The following is a 24,713-nucleotide window of genomic DNA, read 5'->3' on the forward strand; positions in this document are numbered from 1 at the left end:
AGTCATTCGGAGAAATATTTTATTTTTAGTTCATTATTAAATCCAACGAATATAATGCGTTATTTGGTTGAAGTTTAACCAAATTTTTTTTGGCAAATCAATTTTTGGGCAACATTTTTTACCATTTCGGCCATTATTTTTTGTTATATTTTGAACCATTATTTTTCGTAGAGAATTTGAATAAACATCTCGTTCGAAATGAAATTCACTTTAGTAAGTTGAAATTTGGGATAGGATCTGTTAAAAGCGCTATCAAAACAAAATACTACTAACGTACCTAACCGGAACGACCCGCTTTATTTCCGGCCAAGGACTAGCATTACGGCATGAGCGCATTTTGTCGGAGACTTTTTACTTTGAAGAATACGAACAAGATTGGCAAAATAAATATAAATTTTTAAATTTACTAACCAGATCACCTTTCAATTTAATTATTTAAACTAAAAACAATCATTAGTTTTTTTTTTGTTTTAAATATTAATATTTAGTAGTCTACAAGGTGGAATAAAGAAAGAATCACAAGTTTTTGCTGAATTTTCTTTAATCCGAATCCGTTCAGATCGATAATATGTAAAAAAAATATATTACAGAGGCATTCAGAAAAAAAAACAATACGTGGTAATGCAGATATTATTTAGTGTTGTTGAGACTGCTGATCGGCACCTTGAAGTTGCCATTAATTTAGTCCAGATTGTAGAGCACCTTCGAGTTGATTACGTTGAAACCAAAGCCCAACTATAGAGGACTCGAAATATATGACGCAGCAACCCAAATAATAATGGAATCCGAATTAATAGGACTATGAATAAGTTCGTGCGGTTTTACAACAGATGGCGTAACTTGATTATTATTCCATCGATCCACATTTCCAAACATTCATTGGAGAGCTACTGTCGTAAGGCACAAACGTCAGTATAAGTTTTTTATTTGAAGCGTAAACAACAATATTTTTACCACACTTGAAAATGTCGAATTTCGTGCCAAATAATGTGTTTTTGCGGGGAATTCTTCTTCATTATTTTAATATGAAGAAAAAAGCAGCCGAAAGTCATCGTATCTTGGTGGAAGTTTATGGTGAGCATGCTCTATCTGAGCGAACGTGCCAGAAGTGGTTTGCACGCTTTAAAAGTGGTGATTTTGGCTTGGAAGACGAAGAACGCGAGGGTGCGCCGCCAAAGTTCATGGATACCGAATTGGAGGAATTGCTCGATCAAGATCCGGCTCAAACGCAAGAAGAGGTTGCAAAAACTTTGGGAGTTGATCAATCAACCATTTCCAAACGTTTAAAAGCCATGGGAATGATCCGAAAGGTAGGCCATTGGGTGCCGTATGAATTGAAGCCAAGAGACGTTGAACGCCGTTTTATGGCATGCGAACAACTGCTTCAACGGCACAAAAGAAAGGGTTTTTTGCATCGAATTGTGACTGGCGATGAAAAGTGGGTCCATTACGACAATCCAAAACGTCGGGCAACGTATGGATACCCTGGCCATGCTTCAACATCGACGTCGGCGCAGAATATTCATGGCCTGAAGGTTATGCTGTGTATCTGGTGGGACCAGCTGGGTGTTGTGTATTATGAGCTACTGAAACCGAATGAAACGATTACGGGGGATGTCTACCGACGACAATTGATGCGTTTGAGCCGAGCACTGCGAGAAAAACGGCCGCAATACGCCGATAGACACGACAAAGTTATTTTGCAACATGACAATGCTCGGCCACATGTTGCACAAGTGGTCAAAACATACTTAGAAACGCTCAAATGGGATGTCCTACCCCACCCGCCGTATAGTCCAGACCTTGCGCCATCCGATTACTATCTCTTCCGATCGATGCAACATGGCCTGGCTGACCAGCACTTCCGTAATTACGATGAAGTCAAAAAATGGATCGATTCGTGGATTGCGGCAAAACCGACCGAATTTTTCACAAAGGGAATCCGTGAATTGCCAGAAAGATGGGAAAAAGTAGTAGTAAGCGATGGACAATATTTTGAATATTAAATTTGTAACCATTTTACGTCAATAAAGTTTCAAATTTCGAAAAAAAACCGCACGAACTTATTCATAGTCCTATTAATTTACTAACCTTTAATTTATTGACAAATATCAAGATGACACAAAAAGGTACCGTCTAAGAATTATTCACTATTAACATCTAAACGTCACTTTTGAAAGATCTTTAATTATTTGGTCCTAATGCACTGTGACTTCTAAAGTAGCCTATTTTAATTGGCATCAAGCCTAAAATTGGAGACTTCCGATGAATTAGGTTATTTATTCCAGACCGCTAATCGTTCTCCTTGAACGCAGCGCTATAGCGCGGAGAAGATAGAGACATTTCGGCCATTTGCAGCCAGAAGAAAGGCGCATACGCTCAGTCCAATCCGGCCCTATCCTTAAGTTCAATAAAAGAACTGTCTGGAGGAGGTACTGTGATGAGTAGAGGGCAGAAAAAACCATGAGGTCGAAGTGGAAACCTCCAATAAATCTAAATCTAATCTAATGGCTCTGTAATCACACATCCTTGCTACTAATTTTTGCAGCACATTTCCTATAATTTTCGTCCCCTATTTAAACAATAACACGAGTAAATGCCTTGAAATTTACCGCGCGAACTTATGTTTTAATTGAAATTCGAATTTTTCACACTTTTCGTTTTTACAATTTTCTGTTCAAGCGTTAAGCGAACCGTTTCGTGCCACGGTGCAATGATATGAAGTTATGTATTCTTATTAGAGCTCGTATTTTGAAATGAACCATTTATACCTAATTACTGATGATTAGATGCATACGTATTTGGTTTCAAAGTCTATATCAGCGGATGTTTACTTCAAATGGAACTCTACGTTGACTAGTTTCAAATTAAGTTAATATTTTAATGCTAATTTCTTTAAGAACATTATTGGTTTTAATTGAGAAACATTTAAAGTATTTTTAAACATCTGTTTAATACAATTTAATTTATTGATCGAATTCTTAACATTTCTGCCTAGTTTTGTTTTGGTTCAGCCAATACAGTGTTTAGGAATAATTGGGAAATTCCCCTTAGATGTATTCTACATACGAATTCCATTTGAAGAAACTGATTTTTGATTTTACATCTAAATTTAGAGTAATATTTTTAGCTTCCGAAGGTGGCGCTACAACAACAACTCCTGAAAAACGTCTTCTGAAGAAGAGAAAAAATCATCTGAATTTTCCTGTCATAACCTCGCGCAAAATAAGTCAAGATCAGATTTAAGAACTACTTCATAAGTGAAAAATCATGCGAAATCATGTGAAGCATGGAAAACAGGCATAATTTCATGCTCCAAGTCCAACTGAGTTGTTGAAGTGATTTGTTCTACCAATATTTTTTGTCCTTCCGTCTTCAGCAAAAACAAATAAATTTTTCGGTTGCCCGACTTGTGAGCAAGCAACGTACCATATACATACATATGTAACTGGCCATGTGGAAAACAGTCATTTTCTAGATTTAATTTGGACACCTTGCTAATGATCATAGAGAATACAAGACGAATGGGGAGCTGCCGTCATTTGAAATCAAATGGCATATTGTCGAATGCGCATATCCTCTCGACTTCGAGTGATAATTTGACACACCAGGAAGATACAACGAATTTGAAAACTCGTTGGAGAAGACGGTCGAACATTTACGGTGATTCGTACTGCTAAAGAAGATTTTGTTAACCTCAGGAGATCCTCGAGCGCCTCCGATCCATTCGTGGTCAGTAAGATTTCGCGACCTTACAAGTCTGTGTAATTGCGCAACGTTCGCTGAGTTGACGCAAATCCCACCTCTTCAAGAGCAGACCGTAGGTAGTCAACGGAATTCCAATCCTCTCACTACCTCACAGGTCCCCTGTCTAACCTGTTCATCGGCCGCGCAGTTTGATATTACACCATTAGTGAAAATATTGTCCGAAAACTCAATGAAATCGTCATTGCTTACACTACGAATACGCTGCCAAATGTCTTCGCTAAAATCTCTTGTAAAGTTTTCTTATAAATCTTTCAGATTAGATGGCGAGCATGTGGTCAAAAAATGAGATTTGCTCAGCGGAAGCTCATTGCTCATTAAAAGTAGTATTTCGATTGATTCGTGGTTTTGACGGAATAGCTATATTCAACGTTGACATGAGTTTTGAACGTTTTCGATAACAAAGCAGAATTGGCACAATCAATCTGCTATCAATTTAAATTTCTTTCTGGTGATTGTTTCATTACCTACATCTTCTGGTTTTCGGCTTCTGTAGTATGGGTATCCGTAATCTCCAGTGTGTGTTCTTTGAACAAAGTTACTGGAATACTCTTTCGTACATTTATTGATCCATTCACAAAACACCAAAAATGTTTTTTTTTCTAATAGCGGTCGCCCCTCGCCAGACAAAAAAAACATCTGCCGTTCCCTCCATTTGTAGTAAAACATCAGGACAGGCATCCCAAATAGATTGCTAAATATCCAACAAAACGTCTGAGCGCCATTTATTATATGTATGTATGTATATATTTGATGAAATTGCTCTCACTTAAAATATAGAGTAATAATTTCCATAAATATTTACACCGGGACTCAGACAGCCGTCACTAGTTGCTGATGACCTAGCCGCTAATGCTCTATAAAAATCATTGTGATTGTAATTTATTACTTTTCCAATTTTAAATAAAAAATAAAAAATTCCGCAAATATTTACACCGGGATTCAGACAGCCGTCACTAGTTGCTGTAGTGCCTGATTACCTGCATTCGTCTTGCTTCTTGTACAGGTTTTATTGACTGCTTCTTAAAAAATAAATATAAATAAGGATGGGTCGAATTATAGTCTGAACAATTTAAGTCAATATTCTTGATTTCTTCTCTGAAATTGGATTATCCTACAATTCTTTATCGCCTCCTAACAGAAGCCTTTTATTAGAAGCTTCATAGTGACAGTAAATCACTCGCACAAGTTTGCTCTAATTAGCCGCGGTACCCGAATGGATTGTGCGCGACTGCCATTCGGGAGTACGTAGGTTCGAATCTCCGTGCCAGAATCAGCAAAACAGGTTTTTTTCCTAACAGCGGGCGCTCTCGCCAGTCAATAACAAACCTCCAAGTGTATTTTTGCCATAAAAAAGCTCCTCACAAACAAACATCTGCCGTTCGGAGTCGGTTTAAAACTGTAGGTCCCTCCATTGGTGGATCAACATCAAGACGCACGCCACACATAGGAAGAGCAGCTCGGCCAAACACCCAATTTCATCCGCAATTATTTCATAAGCGCTTATTACTTCATAAAAATTTTAAGCGCAGAGGCAAATGCGCGTGAAAAAAATACAGTTATTATACCTGTGTCACTTCGTGGCATTTACCTTTACCAAACCTTAGCGAGGGAAGCTACAATTTGTAGTGCATTTCTTTGATATTTAACAAACGCCAATTTTGACTTTGGAAGAATAACCAAGGAGACCGTTAAATAAACAAGCTCTATTAGAATATTTATTAAATTAGACTTAATTTATTTTCTTTGTGCTAAGGGCTCTTTTGCTTAACCGTGCCAAGACAAGTTTCACAACGAATACTAAACAATTACTCACATTTTATCATTATTACCACGTCCAGTCTTAGCGATTCAATGAAAACGCCTTAACAAAAATTACTGAAATAAATAATTTATTGACATTTTTTACATACCGCATACCGTTATTGTACACCAACTATGCTATCCTTTTTCCATCCCTCTCCTCCACTGCACTAGAACCTCGCTCTTCGCTACTCAAATTTACATGTGAATTGTCACCGCTTAGCCAAACAAAACACATCCTTATTTACTTTCAAGACGCAAAACGCCACAATGACCGCTTTGTTCGACACTCCACTAATGAGTCGCCAAATATATGACTATGGCGATGACCTCAAACCTTAATATGTACACACCGCACACGTGGAGCAAATATACTACGAAACTCCTACACATTAACATAGGAGTATCGCGTTTTAAAGGCAGAGTAGATAGGTAAGAGAATGAGATAAACACTAAAATAGGGGCACAAATTGTGTTGGTGTTAGGACGTTAAACGATATTCAGCTACCAACATTTTAACTAACCAAATTCAAATATGCATAACTTAAATTGAGAACTACGCAACGGAATTGGGTGCCTCGCAACGGAAATTGTGTTCTATTGAATTCGGAAAAAATATTTCGAGTTCTCTCTTTCTTTCAAATACAATAATAAAGTGGCAAATAGTTGAAGGGAGGCCATTGAACTACTTCCGCGATGCTCCAAAACCACTAGAGTATTTTATTTAGAGGGTCTTTTAAGTGGCGTTATTCCCCGCCACATGCATCCCTATTTTCACTATTCTGATGTAGCTTTTTATTCGACATATTAGATTACATCCTATATGGATGACTTTTACCTGTAGGCCTGAAGCTAGAATTCTTGAGCTTTGTCAATAATGCGGCACCACAGACTATGAAATATAAGTTATATATAGCGGTGCGGATATCCTTTGTTGGGTGTCTGCATTGATGTTGTTTCATAAATGGGGGGGCCTATAGTTTTATGCCGTCTCTGAATGGCAATTATTGTTCTTTTTTGGGAGGAATGTTTTCATGGCAGAAATACGCCCGGAGGTTTGCCGTGGTCAGCCGATGAGCGACCGCTATTCAAAAAATCTTTTCTATCATTTGGCCCTACCGAGTGGAAGTCACTCACAAAGCCTTTCAGCTATGACGGCGGCTAACACAATAATAATATTACGCACGTTTCAGCGAACAATTTATTTATCTTTTTTGTCATTCGTTTACAGCACAAGCTCGTAAAAAATTTGGTTTTAACCGAATTAAAATACAATAAAATTTACGAATGTATGCACACCGCCGCTTTCGAATGGGCTGGTGCATGACTACCATTCGGAAGTATATAGGTTCGAAACCCCATACAGGATATTGATGGAAGAGGTTTTTTCTAACAACGGTCGCACATCGGCAACTAATGGGGAACCTCCGAGCGTATTTCTGTCATGAAAATGCTCCTCATAAAAAAGCATCTGCCGTTCGGAAGCGGCATAAAACTGAAGGTCCCTCTGTTTGTGAAAAAATCAGAAGTACGCATAACAAAAAGGTGTAGTGCCAATTATTTTTATTATTCATAGTAAATATCAAAAGAAGCAAAAATGGCTTAATAACATGTGTCCGCAAATTTACGGCTTGGGATATATGGCAAGTTAATCTCTTTTTAACTCATTTGTTAATTGGATATTCTCATCATAGTTTGCTGAAGTTGTGTGAATAGTTTGTGTTTTCTAAACAAGACGAGGACTAATTCCCCTGATATTTTCCCTGTAATCATCCCTGAATTGTGTTCTATTCTTTCTGAAAGTTCTTCTTCCACGCTAGAAGTAGGCGCCGATCTTGATCTTCCGAACTGTTTTCTTTGGTGAATTCGGATATGATTCCTTAGCATGACCATACAGGAAATGTATGTCGGTTGGTTTTACGGTTAAATTCAAATAATTTCATAAAACATCATCCCACGATTATATTGAAGCCGAGGTAGATGAATTGGAGATTCACAATATAATATAACAGATGAAGAGTTGGTTGTTGCAAACTATATTCTTGTCAAAGAGCCAACAAGAAATCCGTTTTTAAATAGGTAAAATACCAACTGCACTTATAACTTTCAGCTTTTTTCGGAAGTCATCTCCATCGAGGTTGGGTTTTTGTTAGACTACAAATACGGGTAGAAGATATGGCTGGAATTATGCATAGCGAAAAAAAGTGAGTTGAATTAGAGGGACCACAGCTTTTATTTTTCTTTACAGCTGTAGATGTCAAATGTGCCCCCCTTCAAATGAGGCCCTTCACAGGGGTGCATTGACAATGAAAAAAAAAAATATATTAAAATGTAAGTCAACAGGCTCATCTTAGCTCACTTACAACATGCACCGTACTTTTTATTTTAAGTTAATTAATGCTCCTATTGCTCTATATATTCAAAGCTTATTAGTTGATTTTGTTGGTATTGTAGCAGTTCATCGGAACAGCATAGTGTAGTCACCGGTCGTCAGCGTCTATCTCGTCTAACAGTAGGCCAAGAAACATACTGCATCGAAGGGTTTGGCCCAAAGGGAGAGTGGGCAGTGTCGTACAAGGTACCTTCACATGTCAGGGTCAATTCTGGATAGGTCGGAGTTTAACCTACTACAATTTTCTGAACGCAATTGAGCCAATAATGTTTATTAGTCATATTGTCTCCCTTGACATTTCTGTTTCAAGACCGAGTCCTGCCTAAGAAATACGGACAATCAATTGCAATATTGACAGTTTTATAAGTATAAGAAAGAATTAGGATTGACTACGACTCTCACAAAATTTAAGGTTTATGAACGACGAAAAATATGAAAACACGGGTTTAATTCTATTAGCAGCGAGCGGATTGAAAAACCTAGTACGGAGCTATTTAATTGATATGTTTATTAAAAGATTTTTTTTTTTTTTCGAAATGGTACCACGTGAATTAAGATACTTAGTAGGAAGGTCTGAGACTGGAACTTTTTGCCTTTAATACGTCCTTTGGTACAAAATTGCCTCCCTAAATATTCAAACTTTCCCTGCAGAAAATGCTCATCTTACATTAGTGACATTCTTAGTATTGTCGATGCTTTTAAAATTATCGTTAAGGTGGGATGAAGAGGAATGCTTGTGACAATGAGTCGGTGCGGTCAACCATCCTATTCCGGTCTCATTTCCACATTTTTTATGACTTCCTTCTTTCCTTCCGTTTAATTGTGCGCACACACAATAATGATTGAACGAATGAATGAGCAGCTTGTTGGTGTGGTGCTTCTGTATAGGCACATATGTATATGTATATGTATATGTATTTTTGCACAATATACACAGTCAAAATAATAGCAGTGTGACATATTGTTTTCACTATTTGTTTATTTATTTTGATTTTTTATAAAAATATAGATCATACTACCACAAAAACCAGTTATTTAATAATTTCAAATTGTGCACAAAATTTAAAATTGAACAAATTTCTCAACTTTTTAGACGGAATTTTTAGAACAATTTTGGGTATGAAGTTTTGTAAAACATTCCCTTTTTAGTGTAATCAGGCGAGTGCTGAAATCCGAGGGAAAATGATAATGAAAAATAATACGAGTAAATTTAGTTTTGGTGTTCGGAAAAACTATTTGTTCATTTTTCAACACGTTGTGAATTCATCCTAAAAATTAACTTTACAGCTAGCGGCTTTCAATTCAACCCAGGCAAAAAATTAATTGTTTGGTAAAAAATTAGTACATTAGCTTCGTTTGTGGTTATTTTAATAGGAAACAATAGAGTTGAATTGCCTGAATTGGCTCAAGTGCATATTTATGTTGGTATAAATGGTTACATTATTTTCACAAAAGGGTTTAGTACGTTCGTGTCCACCGGGTCAACAAATGTGCTTTTAAGATGATCAAGCCCTGCCAGTGCCGTGTTGTCACCGATCATCACCATCTAAGTTAGGAACAGGAAAGGTGTTGTTTCGGCAGGTTGCGAGGAAGAGGAGTGTTAGGTGAGTGGGTTTAAGAGGGCATTTGAATAGGTTGTTAGTACTGTGCGAAGCACCTGAATTATCTGAAACCCTTGTGGTAAATGTTTGTCAAATACGGTTGCTTTAATAACTATTTTCTTCTATAAACATGATTGACTCTAATCAAGTGAAACGGATAAATAGGAGTTTAACCTGTAACAATATCCAGAGCATAATTGAATCAAAGTTACGCGGGATATTTTTGTTGTAGCAGCATTAACATTCCCCATACATGTACGGAGAATGTTGCTGGAGTAACAGTTCTTGGCCGTATATAAATCAGGGTCGTTCCGGTAACGTAGAAAGAACTATCATGGGAACGAAAGTTGCGCTGGTCTCACAAAGCAGCTGAAGCTCTTCCTCTGGGTGCGGGTTAAATTCGATGACCGCATTCGTGAGCTTAGAAAGATGGTAAAAGACACCCGAAGAATGTCATTTATTTAAGACGTTATTAGACGCTGTTGGCTCCATTAAAACGAAGTGAATACTAACCGATATTTTTCTTTTCAATTCGTTTCTCAGAACATCTGAATTCACCCGAAGTTGAAAATTGGAAGTGAGACATACAATACTTAATGTCAGATTTACAGTGAATTTGATTGAAATTAATTTGAAGTGGCTCCAAAGTTCGTTTTGATTTTCGATAATTAGGCTCGAATTTTTTTCTTTTAAAAATTTGTTGAATTTGTTTTCTCTTTTCTTTTTTGTAGTATGATCTATACTTTTACGAATAACTAAAAATATTAAACAAAATAAATAAATATACAAAACTTTGCCATATGTCACGCTGCTATTTTTTTGACCGCCACTGTTTATGAAAAGTAAGTAATATTTACGTGTAGGCAAGCGTCCGAGCATGAAACCGCTAGACCCATGGCCAAGTGTAGTGATGGTCATGAGACTCGAAGTTGAGTGTTGTCGCCAATTTCGTAATCAAATTTATTCATTCTTGTATATAAATATATACAAATATATTATCTAAATTAATAATTTTTAAAACATTTTAATTTTGCTCCTCTGATATTTTAGTTATATAATATAGATACGCTTGTAAGGCGGCAGATATCGGGTGATTCATTTAGAGGTTTTTTTTCTCCCCCTCAAAATAAAAAGCAATTTTCAATGACACGTTAACCACATACTAAGTGGTATTTGGCCAACGACTCCAGTAATGTTGGTCTCCTATGTCTCAATCGTAGTCAGCTTATCCATGCAGACTTTGGACTTTAGCTAGCTCCAATGGAAAAAAGTGTCACTGGTCACTGATCGAAAGCGTAAAATGAATTTTTCATCGAATCGTTTTCGCACGATATTCCTGGTTTCAGGAGCTGAACAAGTAAATCAAATCTTGCTGGAATCGAGACCACGGGTGTTACCGGCTACCATGCGTAAGCTGCCATTAAATCGTCACCAATAAAAGTATCTCTAAATGAATTACCAGATATGTGCATACATGTGTACTTATGGCTTCCGTATGGGTTGGGGTATGGTAGCCAAATGAGCTGGTGCGTAACTAAAAATAATAGAAACAGATTTTTCTAATAGTAGTCGCCCCCTGGGCAGACAAAGGAATCTGCTATAGAAAACCTCCTCATAAAGAACCATCTGCCGTTCAGTTGCCTAAAACTGTATGTCCCTCCATTTGTGGAGCTCGGCCAAAAACAGCTAACAAAGGGATTAAATGCTAATTATAAATATATATACAGTCCTTGGACGGATAAAAATCCGACTGTTTGGGTAAAGCAGAACCGCCTATTTGGGAAAAAGTTAATGTTATAATTAGAGAACGAGCCAAGACCACCGGACCTAGTTTTTTTTTAATAAAAAGCAAAAAAGACAAGATTCAATCACGATAATTTGAACTATTAACAAATTGTTAGATTGGTAAAAATTAATAAAAAAACCTTATTTGTGTGCACATGTGTAGGAATTATTTAATACTCGTACTTGAATAATTTCATATTGTAAGGTAAAAACAATATCTATTAGCATTTTCACCTCACTAACCACACCATCCATCGTTATAGAGCTGACATTAAAATTTGAAGAAAAGTTCAGTTTTGTGATTTATAAATTAAGGAAATTTGATTTAGTGTTCGCGAAAAAATTGGTGTAAATCCTTTATTTAATTAATACTTTTTAATTTTATATGCTTAGTACTAAATGTATTTATATGTTTTTTTTTTCTTATTTTCAGGCCAAAATGGTTTCCTTTACGAAAACACTCACAGAACAAAAATGAGAAGACACCAGCAGATAAAATACTTACCAAGAAATCCTCAGAGAAGAGCTTAAGAGTAAGTATCATACTTATAATCCTTATATGCAAAGTAGACTTGTCAAACTCCATTATGGGAGCAATGCGCTCGCACTTTTTTCCCATGGAAAATATTTTCGAATTTACGCCTTAATTATAACTACATGCAACAGGTACTTCTAAGTGAACTCTACTAAATGAATACGTTTAAAATATGGTTTTAAATAAGCGAGCGATAATATCAACTCCCGCTGGCTTTACACGCCAGATCCACAGATGTAATAGAAAAAAAAAACCAATTCGGTGGAAAGATTCAGAATCGAACTGATCAACATGGTAAACAATACGCTTTCGACCATGAGATACATCTTTTTGCGAAAAATTTACGCTGGTACACAAACTCCGGAGGCATAGGTGTCCCAATTTTCTGTCCCTGGACTTAATTCTCAGAGTATATTTCAAAGGAAGATATAAGCCATCAGTCTGGGATCAGATATAAACTTATAGCAAAACTAGTGCAATGAGCATATTTTCATCGTAGGTGATAGTCAGGCTGCACTTGAGGCCCTACTACCATTTGATATATATTAATATCCTCATTAACTTAGCCGGCCGTAGGGTGCTTAGAGGTGCATAATAATGTTAAACTCATCTGGGCAATCTAAGTATGGTCGTCAATACCTCCTATACAGCTTATTTACTTTTTCATTGATTTTAAGGTCTTTAGCTAAAACTTTGTAATTTTTGTCCGCAATTTTGAATTTTGTTAAACTGTTATCGGATTTTTTATTAGCGACGCCAAAAACCACCCGAGTGTTAATTTTTAAGAGCTTAGTTTAGTGAGCTTAATTTAATAATTTGCAATTCGATAGTAATCACTGGGCCTTAAAGGTTAAGCCACATTTCTTTCCAAGCAGTTAATTGTTTTTTGGACTTGAATATATGGTTACTGTGGTATAATATTCAAGCTTTAATTTGAGTTCCGGCTAAAGTCTCTAGACGCCAGATTTATATGAAACGAAAGAAACGGGGGTTAAAAAAACTCAAAAACTCATTTGTGTGTGGTTTTACTCCCGATTTTCTTTAAACCCTGACGTAATAAACACTTTGGACTTCAGGTCAGTGTAGAAAAAAATATCGGAAATCAGTCTCGTATCAATCAGGAAGAATTCAATAGACCTGTGTTGTTGTTATTCAGCTGTTTGGTCTGTAATCAATCTAATGTATTTCCTTGCTTTCTTCGTTTTTCCTAGTTGACGCAAAAACAAACCGAACAGGATGAGAAGAACCTCTCCACATCGGCCACAGTAAGCAGTCGAAGTCACTATGGCACATCGGCGACAACATCACAGGCCAATGCCGCACAAGCCGATTACGAGGCCGAAGAAGAAGCCGGCCTAGAATTACCACCGCCTATGAAACCTTTACAGGAACCGCACTTAATGGCAAATGGTCCACCCGTATTTGCCAAGGATCTCAAAGAGAATTCCAAAAACTTGGTAAGTTAACTAACAAATAAACTTCAGCGTGACCTCTCCGGCTAATTACAATTTACTATAATTGACCATGAATAATAAATAGTACATAGTTTATAAGTAGTTTTCAACCTTGTAGTGGTGCCTGTTTGTGTGTGCATATGAATTTTCGTTTGATTTTAATGTGAATAAGACCTTTTGTCATGCAAAACAGCCAACTTTTATGCTTAGCAGTAAAGTTAATGTATCGTCACTGCGTATCATGTTGCTTATGGCGCCTTGTTGGCACACTTTGCTTAAGGTCTTAAAAGGTCAATGGCATCGCCTAACATTTCAAAGTTTTGCCGAAAAAGAAAATGATTTGTCATTTATGTTACGATTAAGCGGCATTTAAGTTTGGCCTCGTTACTTTCAACACTCTATTCATTCACACTTCATTAGATACCTGATATGCCGCCACTTCTCGAAATGAAGGCATGTATTCTATTTAAAAAAGGAGTGGCTGGAAACTTTTTTCTAGTTTTTGACAAATAAACAAATGTTACTCATACGCGTAGTACTTAACAGCAGAAAATGCGCACTACAAATAGGGCATGCTTTTTATGGTCGACATTTTAATTTTTGCACAAATAATATATTTTTTTTAAATATGTTTTATGTATTTATATTATATTTATATATTTTTTATTTACTTTTTTAATTTTTTTTTTTACTTTTTTTTTTACTTTTTTTTTTTTCAAAAATTAAACCTTAGTTCTTGTTTTACATATCATACCGCTCTTTTGCTGGTAGAACGTCATAACCCAAACAGACAAACAAATTTTTAGATAAGTGTGCAGCAAGAACCGGCAGCTCTTCTTTCATGCGGTATGAAAAATTTATGGCGTTACCTGTTAACAGTTTCTGATTAGATGAAGATGTTTCCTTACTTTTACTTACCGAGGCATAGTAAATTGAAAACTTGGAGACAATTTTCTCTAACTTTTTTTGAGTTATGACGTTCTTCCCGCAAACGAGCGATATGCACTTAGGATCTATTCCTCAATGTCCTGCTTTCATAACGTATATGACTTTATAAGTTTCTGCTAAACACCACTAAATGGCATTTGCGGGTTGAATAATTTTGCAAATATAATATAACATTAACACTTTCATTTTGAACATACATATGTAAGTCGTGAGAGCACGAAAAGCTCAACAATAGGTATATATATACGTGTATATATTATGTATAATTGGCCCTTACACACTTTTTGGGTGTTTAGCCAAGCTCCTCCTCCTATTTGAGGCGTGCGTCTTGATGTTTTTCCACAAATGGAGGGACCTACAGTTTTAAGCCGCCTCCGAACAGCAGATGTATATATTTTTTTTATGAGGAGCTTTTTCATGGCAGAAATACACTCCGAGGTTTATCGTTGCCTGCCGAGGAGCGACCGCTGTTAGAAAAAAAAATTCTTCATTTTGGTGTTTCACGGAGATTCGAACCTACGTACTCCGAATTCCGATTGGTAGTCACGCACCAAACCATTCGACTATGGCGGCCGCCGAAATAAATAGGTAAATACGGGTATTATTTTTGGACAAATAGTACCGAACCAGATGAACTGTTGAGACGGCGCATTATCTGGGTAGAAAAGCCTGGTGTTATTTTTCCACAATACCTAATTTTAGATCAAGCTTGTTTTAGTTTGCTTGTGGCATTAATTAATAGACTCAGATCATTTCGTCATTGATAGTGATATATTTGATAGCCTTTTGGTCTAAAAAAGAGACAGAATGCTGCTCTTCAACTGGTCTAAGTCCCGTAACATCATACACTGGGCCGAGTGAAACACCAATTTCGGTGCCCACACAACGAGTATAATTTTGACTTTTTTTTCCATATTTTCGTCACAAAGATGAAGTAAAAGTAAAGCTCGCTTTTAATTTTCGGAGTCGGTTTACACTGTATTTTGTTTTTGTTGTAAATATTCATTTTGAATTAAAATTACTTTGAACTTATTTCTTGATGTTCATAATTCAAATATTTGTACCTTTGAATGAACATCTAAATTTTTTTTAAATATAATTTAACAAAAAATAGCACACATTTTCTTTTGAATAGAGGACTACGTGAAATTATAAGCTGTGAGCCACTGTATATATAGTAAGTCAGTATCTATCTCGATTCATTTATGTTATTACTTACAACCGTTATGTGCACAAAATTTGAGAAGGTAAAAACATTAACTAAAATGAGCAAACCTAAATTACTTTTGATATGTTATCGCAGCCTCCTCTGAATGGATGCCACTGCTCCAAACAAAATCCACGTCGAATTGTCACTCCCTTCCGATCGCTAGATACGATAACTTTGTTTGTTACCCTAGTCGCCAAGATAAAAAATACGGCTCGTTGAAAATTTATTTACTTTAAACCCTGAGTATTGCAGAAACTTATGTTTTATTTATACATATATTTATTTATTTCAGAAAGTCAATAAACTACAAGGGTTTTACTGACTAAAATACATTACACATTAGAAGTGCAGAAAGCACGAAAACATAATTAAATTGAATAATTTCGGAAACACATTCTTGGGCAAAGAAAAATCAAGCACAAGAGAGTTCGAAATCTCGTTGAGTTCTGATAGTGGAAGCCCTAATAGGGCATTTCTTGCTTAATTCGTACTGAGGGTATTGAGTTAAAAAAGAAGATTAAAATGAAGGGTTTTCACAGGAATAAGAAATTGAATAGCTAGACTGTTTCTGGTGTTCAATTAGAGATCAAAAGGTTGCACTTATGGTGTGGTCGATCTCACCTATATCTAAATATCAATAAGTGTTATCACGTTACATTCTCCAAACTACCTAACGTGGTACGAACGTCGTGCAGTGTCTCTAGTATCCCCTTCAGCCTGTTGACAAGATCAAAGACCTTCATGTAAGCTTCGATGCCTCTTTTATCTAAATCATATGCTGCGTTAAAATGTGTTCGTCGAAATAATTAAAATTTCACAGATCCCCTGAAATTAAGTTTGTTTGACCTCATCAAATATTAGTTATTGATAGAATTTTTCCGGCTCCCTTTTATTAGCATTAAGTAAGTTAAGTAATTTCTTTTCTTTATATCTGCAATAATCCGAAACATTCTTAAGTATCGAGCTGTGATACTGGCTGAAAGATAAGACTTTAATCGTGAAAAATATGTCAGTGTAAAAAAAAAATGGCTAATTCAAAAATATATCTGACCACCCTCTGTAAGACAGAAAGCCTATTCAAAAGCACATTTCAAAAATGCTATTAAATAACCAAATTCATTATTTATGCATACATTCAATGAATTTCAAAGAAAATACTTCATTTCACAATAAACCAATTTTAATATTAATTTGTGTAAATGGTTATCAAGAACTTTATTATTATCTAAAGGCGTACATTGTGGCTTTTGGTGTGCGTAGTTTTGCTTTAATTTGTTTGGTAAGTCAAAAAAATTGTTATCTTATATGAATGGACATTCTCACAAAGTAAATACATACCTACATACATACATAGCAATATGCACACTATCAGCAAATAATAATATTGTTTATGGTTTTTCCGTAAGCTTCAGAGATTTTATTATCTATTATTAAGCGCCAGAAATTGCGCTTGTCTTCATTCTAGTTTCATAAGTGGTTGCGTGTTGAGAACCAATAAAGAAAGCATCGTACATACATCTATTGTTTTTCTAATGGATACTAAATCTGCTCTTCAAGACACATAATAATATAACCATGACATGGAATAAAGGAATTTTCCACTCTTACATATGTAAATGTGTGTATATCATTGGCATATTCGCCCTTTGTCAAGTGTTTTGCCTAGCTCCTCCTCTGTTTTGTGGTTTGCGTTTTTATGACCTCCACTTAAAAACCAATTAAAAACTTACAGAAATGTACTAAATAAATATTGTTTACAAGTCATAAAAGTGTCCAATTCAAAGTGTCCAATGCAACGTTAAAATAAAAAAAATCCTTTACACAAAAAAAATTAAGTTTTTGCATACAAATGTTTTTTACATTTTTTTGTAGCAACAGTAGATACTGTGTTGTGAGAATTCGCTACTAGAAGGCCAGATTTAAAAATTTGTTTATAAAAATGCATAAACTTATCTATAAAATACAGATATACAAAGTTTTTTCCTCGGAAACATGATTTTCGCCTTAGTTGGTTATTGCTTCTGACGCAATGGGCAAACAAATTTGAGATTGGCTTAATTTATTTAAAATTTAATACGCCAAATAAGCTTTTATTTAGACTACCCTGTATATGTAAAGGGTTTTCCAATAAGAGGTGTTATTTTGATATTCAAGAAAAATGCTATTTTTTAATATAAATGATCGGATGTTTATTTCATTATAAAGAGGAATGTATGCCGTTAATAGTAGTAAATAACATCAGGCAAATGACCACCACGACCACGCTTCCAGGACAATATCCTTTCCATGAAATTTTCCATAACCGAATTTCAAAGTGGCTGCCCTATGCCGTCGATAGCCCCACGAATTCCATCGTTGAGGTCTTGAATCGACCCTGGGCTGTTGGCGTAGACCTTCTCTTTCACGTGGCCCCAAAGAAAAAAGTCACAAGGAGTTAAATCACAAGATCTCGGTGGCTAATTTTGATCACCACTTCGAAGATAACACGGTCCAGAAACTTTTCCCGTAAAAGATCAAAAGTTTTGTTGCTTGTGTGGCACGTAGCGCCATCTTGTTGAAAATAAACGTTGTCCAGATCAATACCATCCAATTCCGGCCATAAAAAATCGTTAATCATCTCTCGATAGCGATAGATAACACCTGTTATTGGAAAACCCTTTACATAAACCGCCAATATTAGCACATGAACATACCCATGAATAAATTTGCAGATAGGTATGTACATACATAGATTGCCGTTTGTATATTTTCGTAAAAGCCAAACACGTCAGAAAATAAACAAAACTTCATTTCCACACTTTGGAACTGAATCATCTTTGAAAATTTTAACTAAAAATTAAAAGCAAAACAAACTAATGGGAAGTAATACTAAAATATTCAATTACAAAATTAATTAAATCTTACGTTTTCTTTATTTCTAGAAATAAGCACAGTAAGCCTTTTTAAGGCAGGTGAGGCATTAAAATCTTATACCTGCGTGCGTATGTATACTAGGTTGTGCAATAAGTTTTGCGGTTCGATAAGAAAAACACAATGTTATTGTTTGCAAAGATATATATATAAATAATATATAATTGGCGCGTACACCCTTTTGGGTGTTTGGCCGAGCTCCTCCTCGTATTTGTGGTGTGCGTCTTGATATTGTTCCACAAATGGAGGGACCTACAGTTTTAAGCCGTCTCCGAACGACAGATATTTCTATGAGGAACTTTTTCATGGCAGAAATACACTCGGAGGTTTGCCATTGCCTGCCGAGGAGAGACCGCTATTAGAAAAATGTTTTTCTTAATTTCTGTGTTTCACCGAGATTCGAATCTACATATTTTCTCTCTGTGAATTCCGAATGCTAGTCACGCACCAACCCATTCGGCTACGGCGGCCGCAAATACACTTTATTATTCAGTATGGTCTCCATGAACATCAAGATAGGTGTTCCAACGAGACTCCAATTTATTAACACTATCCCGGGAGTGAGAACCTGGAAGGTTTGCAAAATACGTTTCCACGCATGACATTTTTTAGTCGCTAGGCACCAAATCTGGTGAATACAGTGGTTGCTCCAATAATTCGAACTTTAATTCATGGTTTTTAGCCATTGTCAAAATGTTGTTGTGGCACTGTGCATTGTCCTGATGAAAAATAATATTTTTTCTTTCGGAATAATATTCAGAATTTATTACTTTAATGGTTTGTAACTAATCCACAAACGAAATTCCTTTCGCATCCCAAAAAAACTGATGCTAACACCTTCTTGGACGATTTGCAGACACGAACTCGTTTCGTAGTCGAGGAGCCAGGCCCACGCCACTCTTTAGACTCTTGATTTAGAATCATGGTGATAGACCCAAGTGTCATACATAATGATGAATCGATGCACTAAATCCACTTTATCCTTTCGAAAACACTCTAAATGCTGCTGAAAAAGTCGCATTCGAATGTGTTTTTGTGCCATTGTTAGCAAATGCGGCACCCATTATGTACACTCTGCTTTCTTAAACCCAATTCTTCAGTCTAAATATTGCTTACACTGCTCAACGAGGTGCCTAGAGCTACTAAATACCCTTCAGTCACTTGATGATTTCCCAATACGATATCCTGTATTTTTTCTGGTATCTTTGTTGTTGCTGTTTTTGGACGTCTTTGAGGTGGATCATCTTCAAGGCTTGCACGTCCACGTTTAAATTCAGCAACCCATCTTTCTACTGAAAAGTCCTTATTCACTTTGAACATTCATTCAGAAATTTCCTTTTCTTTTAAACTATCCAAAAATAATAATTCAATTCCCGATACTTTATTTTCTCCAATGTAGAAAATACTCTGACACGTCGATACTAAATGGCTTGTGAATAAAGAATAAATAGTCAGATTCAAATGCAACTTCACATAGGTTCATATGAAGAATGTACCGACATAACAAAAAAATTTAAGCTAGTAGTCTGGTTCTTATCGAACTGGAAAATTTATTGAGCAACCTAGTGGTATACATTTACATACTAGTAGACAAATCGCAATTTACTTCCATGCCTGGGCGAGAAAAAAAGCACCAGCATTAAGGAAAGCTCAGTCGTTCACATATATAAATAAAAACAAATACTTTTGGCAAAATTTTCTCACAACCACTAAGTAGCGAGAAACCGCAACAACCAAATATTTGAGGCTGCCAGCGCTGATCTCTTGATTAGTGAAAATCATATAGCTCATAGAGATGAACTGTTATGGCATTAGACGGTTCAGTCATATCAAACATTTGTTATTTTGTTAATGAGAAATTTGCGTTATTGGTCGTATTTATAGACATGCACATGTACATACATACACTTGCATGTAAGTGTGTGTCCATATGTACATTTATTCAAATATGCAACTGGCTATTTGTTGGCCTAATATTTACCTTTTTCATGAGTGGTCACACTTTTTCGCTATTTCAACCGATCATCTGCCGATTCGAAAGTGAGAACAGCGCACGAGTACAACAATTCTCGCACTACATTCAGTTTGAATTTGTCTGTCTGGCAGAACGCTTTCTGTGGCATTTAGTCTTATTCGTGTTCAAAAAAAAAAAAAAAAAAAAAAAACAGAAAAAGGCGCGCGTGTTTGTGAAAAGTAAAATAAATTAGCATAAAAACACATTTTGAAATTAAAACTGGCAATTACTTTTTGTTGATTTTTTTAAATTTATGGTTTGTGCGAGTACGGCTAAATTGCGTGCTATCAGCTAAACGGCAACAATAAAGTACTAAGCCAAAAATTAAATTTCTTAGAGTACTTTCAGAAATTTGTTATGAATTTAATTGGCTTTTTGCGTTAAAAACCAACCAAAGTCCGGGCGGATACCTCAACTGAGTTGTTTAAAGGCTTCGACAGCTTTTTCCGGCGTTGAAAAACGTTTTCCTCGCATTTTATTTTTAATGTTCGGGAATGATAAGAAATCATTAGGTGCCAAATCAGGGCTGCAAGGCGGATGATCCATTAATTCGATCTTTTAAATGCTCAAAAACTCTCTAGGTTGTGCATCACTCAGAATTGATTTTTTTAAGTTTCTCCGAAAATACAGGTGACCATTTGCTTTGAGCTGCTTCTTTCGCGAACAAATTTAGTTGCATTAAGCTCGTCTTATATCACCTATTCTGCTTTGTATCCGGTTCATATGCATAGATACAAGATTCGTCACTTGTTACAATGTCATTTCATAGATGTGTGTTTAAATCACCACGGTTGAATTTCTGCAACATTTCTTTACAACAATCGACCCGAGTCCTTATTTTTGACATTTGAGCAATTTTCATTAAGCGGCATCCAACGAGACGCACAGCAGCGATTGTTTCTGGCACAACAACTGTTTTTGAACAGTCTTCACCAAACTCACGTCTCAACTCGTTGTACCAGCGTTGTACCAATCAACTCCTGCCCCATTAATGCTCGTCGAAAATCGTCATAAATCATTGCACGAAAATTTTCACGATATGAATTTTTCAACTCACTGAAAAACAACAAATAATGCTCCTAAGTTGAAACGTTATATGTTAGTTTATGATAAAAACAACCTAACTTTTGCAACACAAAGTCACAAACTATAAAAAGCATCCCACGTATAACACAAAACATTTTACTTCATCATGTCAAAGCCAACTTTTCTACGATATGTGAGTTATTGTTAGTGTATGTATTCAGGACGTAGCTTCTCTGCAATTGGACCAGCAGGACGTCCGGTTGGATCAGGTGACAGACAAAGGTCCAATGGCAATATTTCGTATTAAGATTTTTTTTCTTATTCTGTACCAAAGAATAGAATTTTTTTATTCAATTGTTGCAGTTTGTTGTTGTGGTGATTATCCTGTTTATAGGGTACATGGAAAAATTTATCAAAAAAGTCAGAAGGGTTATCAATGGATTCGTCTTGACCCCAGTATTAATAATCTGGCACGTGCTATTTAATTGAATTTTTTTTATATTTTGAATGGTGAATATAGGGAAAAGGCACCTTATAAATGCGCACAGATATACTAGTAAAATATAAAAATGACCTATGGGAGCTGGTGCCCGCCGTAGCCAAATGAGTTGGTGCTTGACTACCATTCGAAAGTGCGCAAAAGCGGTCACCACTCGGCAGGTTATGACAAATCAGCGAGTGTATTGTATTTCTGCCATGAAAAAGCTCCTCAAAAACATCTGCCATTCAGAGGCGGCGTAAAACTGTAAGCCCCTCCATTTGTGGAACAACATCAAGACGCACACCATAAATAGGAGCAGGAGCTATTTGTTGGCCTAACATACAAAACGGGTGTATGCCCCAAATATATGTATGTACGAGGTCTGTTCAAAAAATGAGGTGAATTTTCAAATTTCGCGAGGTACATACGTGCATTCGACTTTCGATTATATTTTTTTTCATGTTGGTACACTGTTTCAAGTGTTTTTGAGCACTTAATTCCATTTTTTGCACAAAATTTGATTCAATTTCTTTGATACATTTTTTGCGATAGCAGAAAATCTCCGAACACGCGAAACACTTGTTTTATTTATGCCTCTCGCAAACAAACTAAACATGCTATATTGCTAAAACCGTGATCATATTTCCGAGAGAAGTGCACCAACATAAAAAAAAACAATAAATGAAAGTCAAATGTACGTAGCTCGCAAAATTTTAAAATACACCTCGTATGTATATATATATGGAATCTGGTACCAAACTAGAAACTCACCTACTTGCAATATAATATATCATTTGTCTGATATCTTTCATTTCTATTTGAAACTCTACTAAAATCTAAAAGAATTATCGAAATTTAGCCATATTCGCATACAGTCATAATAGCTTTAATTTGACAGATTTTATAAATTATATTACCGATATTATTTTAATAATAAAGTTAAATATAATACAATACTCGATTTATCCAATCGAAGTAAAAGAAGCTGGCAGTGGAAAACAATAGTGGTTGGCGAAAATTTCGTCGGAAAATACACAGTGCATTTCACACCGTTTTAGTAAGTTTACAGTGCATACTGCCAAAAGACCGACAACAAAAGGCAACGAAATTATTACATAGGAGGGGTGTAGTTAAATATCTGATAGAAATCTCCTATATTTTAAGTTTTAGTTATTAAATTCTAAAAAAACAATTCGAAGCTATTCCTGTTTCCTGTCAAAAGTATTCGAGCGGATAGGGCATTTTCTCAGATGAACTCTTTCCTGAGGTGCAACACTTTGGTGAGTCCGCACTATAGCTTTTATTAGAGTCTCTCAGATGATATCAGACTTAACATTGACAACAAACTCGTAACCTTTTTAACGGTTCTGCGTTTCGACACTGTTGATCACGGACTATTGGATTAAAACTAAAATGTTATTCAACTTTTCAGTGCCAGCATTGAGTGTTAATAAAATCATACCTTAATGATCGTACGCAAGTTGTATGTGCCAGCCACAGCTTATCTTAACGGTGTTTCTCAAGGTTCGATTCTTCTCCCGCTTTTGTTGGGATTATACGTAAATGATCTTCCAAACGTGATAAAATATTGTAATTTTCATGTCTATACGATGATGTTTAATTGTAAGTTAGTTGTCCTTTTGGGCCTGCGATATTGGGTTGCTCTTAAATCCACGCAAATCACAGTGCATCGTTATTTATAAAAAGACTTTTAAACTTGATGACTGCAATGAAGTGAAACTGAAAAATTCTGTTATAAAATTTGTGGACACTGCAAAGAACCTAGGAATAACTTATAATAGAGCTCTGACTTGGAATACCCACAGTTTATGTGCAATAGACAAAGTCTATGGTATTCAACGAGCCTTATGGACTACTCAGCACTTAACCTAGTTAAATTCGATTACTTTTAGCGAAAACGTTCTTAATGCCAACGTTACTTTATAGATGTAAACTGTATGCCGATTGTTATAGTCTACTACGCTTAATGTCCTTGATAACCATATTGCGATATACGCCACGATATATAAAACGCCACGAGCACTTATCTGGTTTTCTAAGCCAATATTTTCCAGAGGATTTAATGACTTCCTAAAGTTAAAATGTTTATTACTTCTCAGAAGACCAAATACTTTATGGACCGACTTCAATTTAGTAAAACATCTCGATCTCTTAACTGCAGTAAGTTCGATCTCTTGAGAAGTTCAAACACTGTAAAATAACTTTTGATTGTGTGTTTGATAAACGAATAAAATATAAATTAAATATTTCTTATAAGGGTTTTTCTGCTAATCATGTTTTCTACTTATCTTCTACAAGTTCAAGTAACTACTTTCCTTATAGTGTTTATGTTCAAAATTCAACCTTTCCTGTGATCTCCACTATTGTCGTAAATAATTTCGTAGCTGTGGTTACATATCTATAAGCTCTAATTTGCGGATTAAAAATCTAAAATTACAGTGTAACGTTTGTCTGAAACGTGTAAATTCGTTTAGTTCAAAGCAATACTGCAAAACAAGCTTAACTATTTTTATAACTATTAATCAATCGGTCGGAGCAGAAACACTAATCCTGCCGTAAAGAAGAGATATTGGATTGATTCCATAAATGGCAAACGGTAGCAAAGCTAACAAATCTTTCGAGCTTTTCTAGAGAAAAAGTTAATGCATTCGCATATTTTAATAAAAATGGAACACTTCACAATAAGAAGACGACGGCTGGAAGTGAGTTATGTGATAAATATATCAGCCCAAAATGTGCGAATACGACTTCAGGAAAATTGTTTGAAT

The 24,713-nt window shown here is 35.7% G+C and overlaps 1 protein-coding gene across 1 annotated transcript in view; it reads left to right on the forward strand.

Annotated features, from left to right (window-relative positions):
* LOC128862345 (triple functional domain protein) overlaps positions 1-24,713 on the forward strand; it is a 121,202-nt gene that overhangs the window by 85,079 nt on the left and 11,410 nt on the right. Inside the window, exons 12-13 of the mRNA XM_054100913.1 lie at positions 11,780-11,879; positions 13,093-13,338. Of these exons, the coding sequence (XP_053956888.1) occupies positions 11,780-11,879; positions 13,093-13,338 (346 nt within the window). The remainder of the gene's footprint in view (positions 1-11,779; positions 11,880-13,092; positions 13,339-24,713) is intronic.

The sequence above is a fragment of the Anastrepha ludens genome, chromosome 4 (assembly GCF_028408465.1).
Source record: "Anastrepha ludens isolate Willacy chromosome 4, idAnaLude1.1, whole genome shotgun sequence".
Classification (NCBI taxonomy): domain Eukaryota; kingdom Metazoa; phylum Arthropoda; class Insecta; order Diptera; family Tephritidae; genus Anastrepha; species Anastrepha ludens.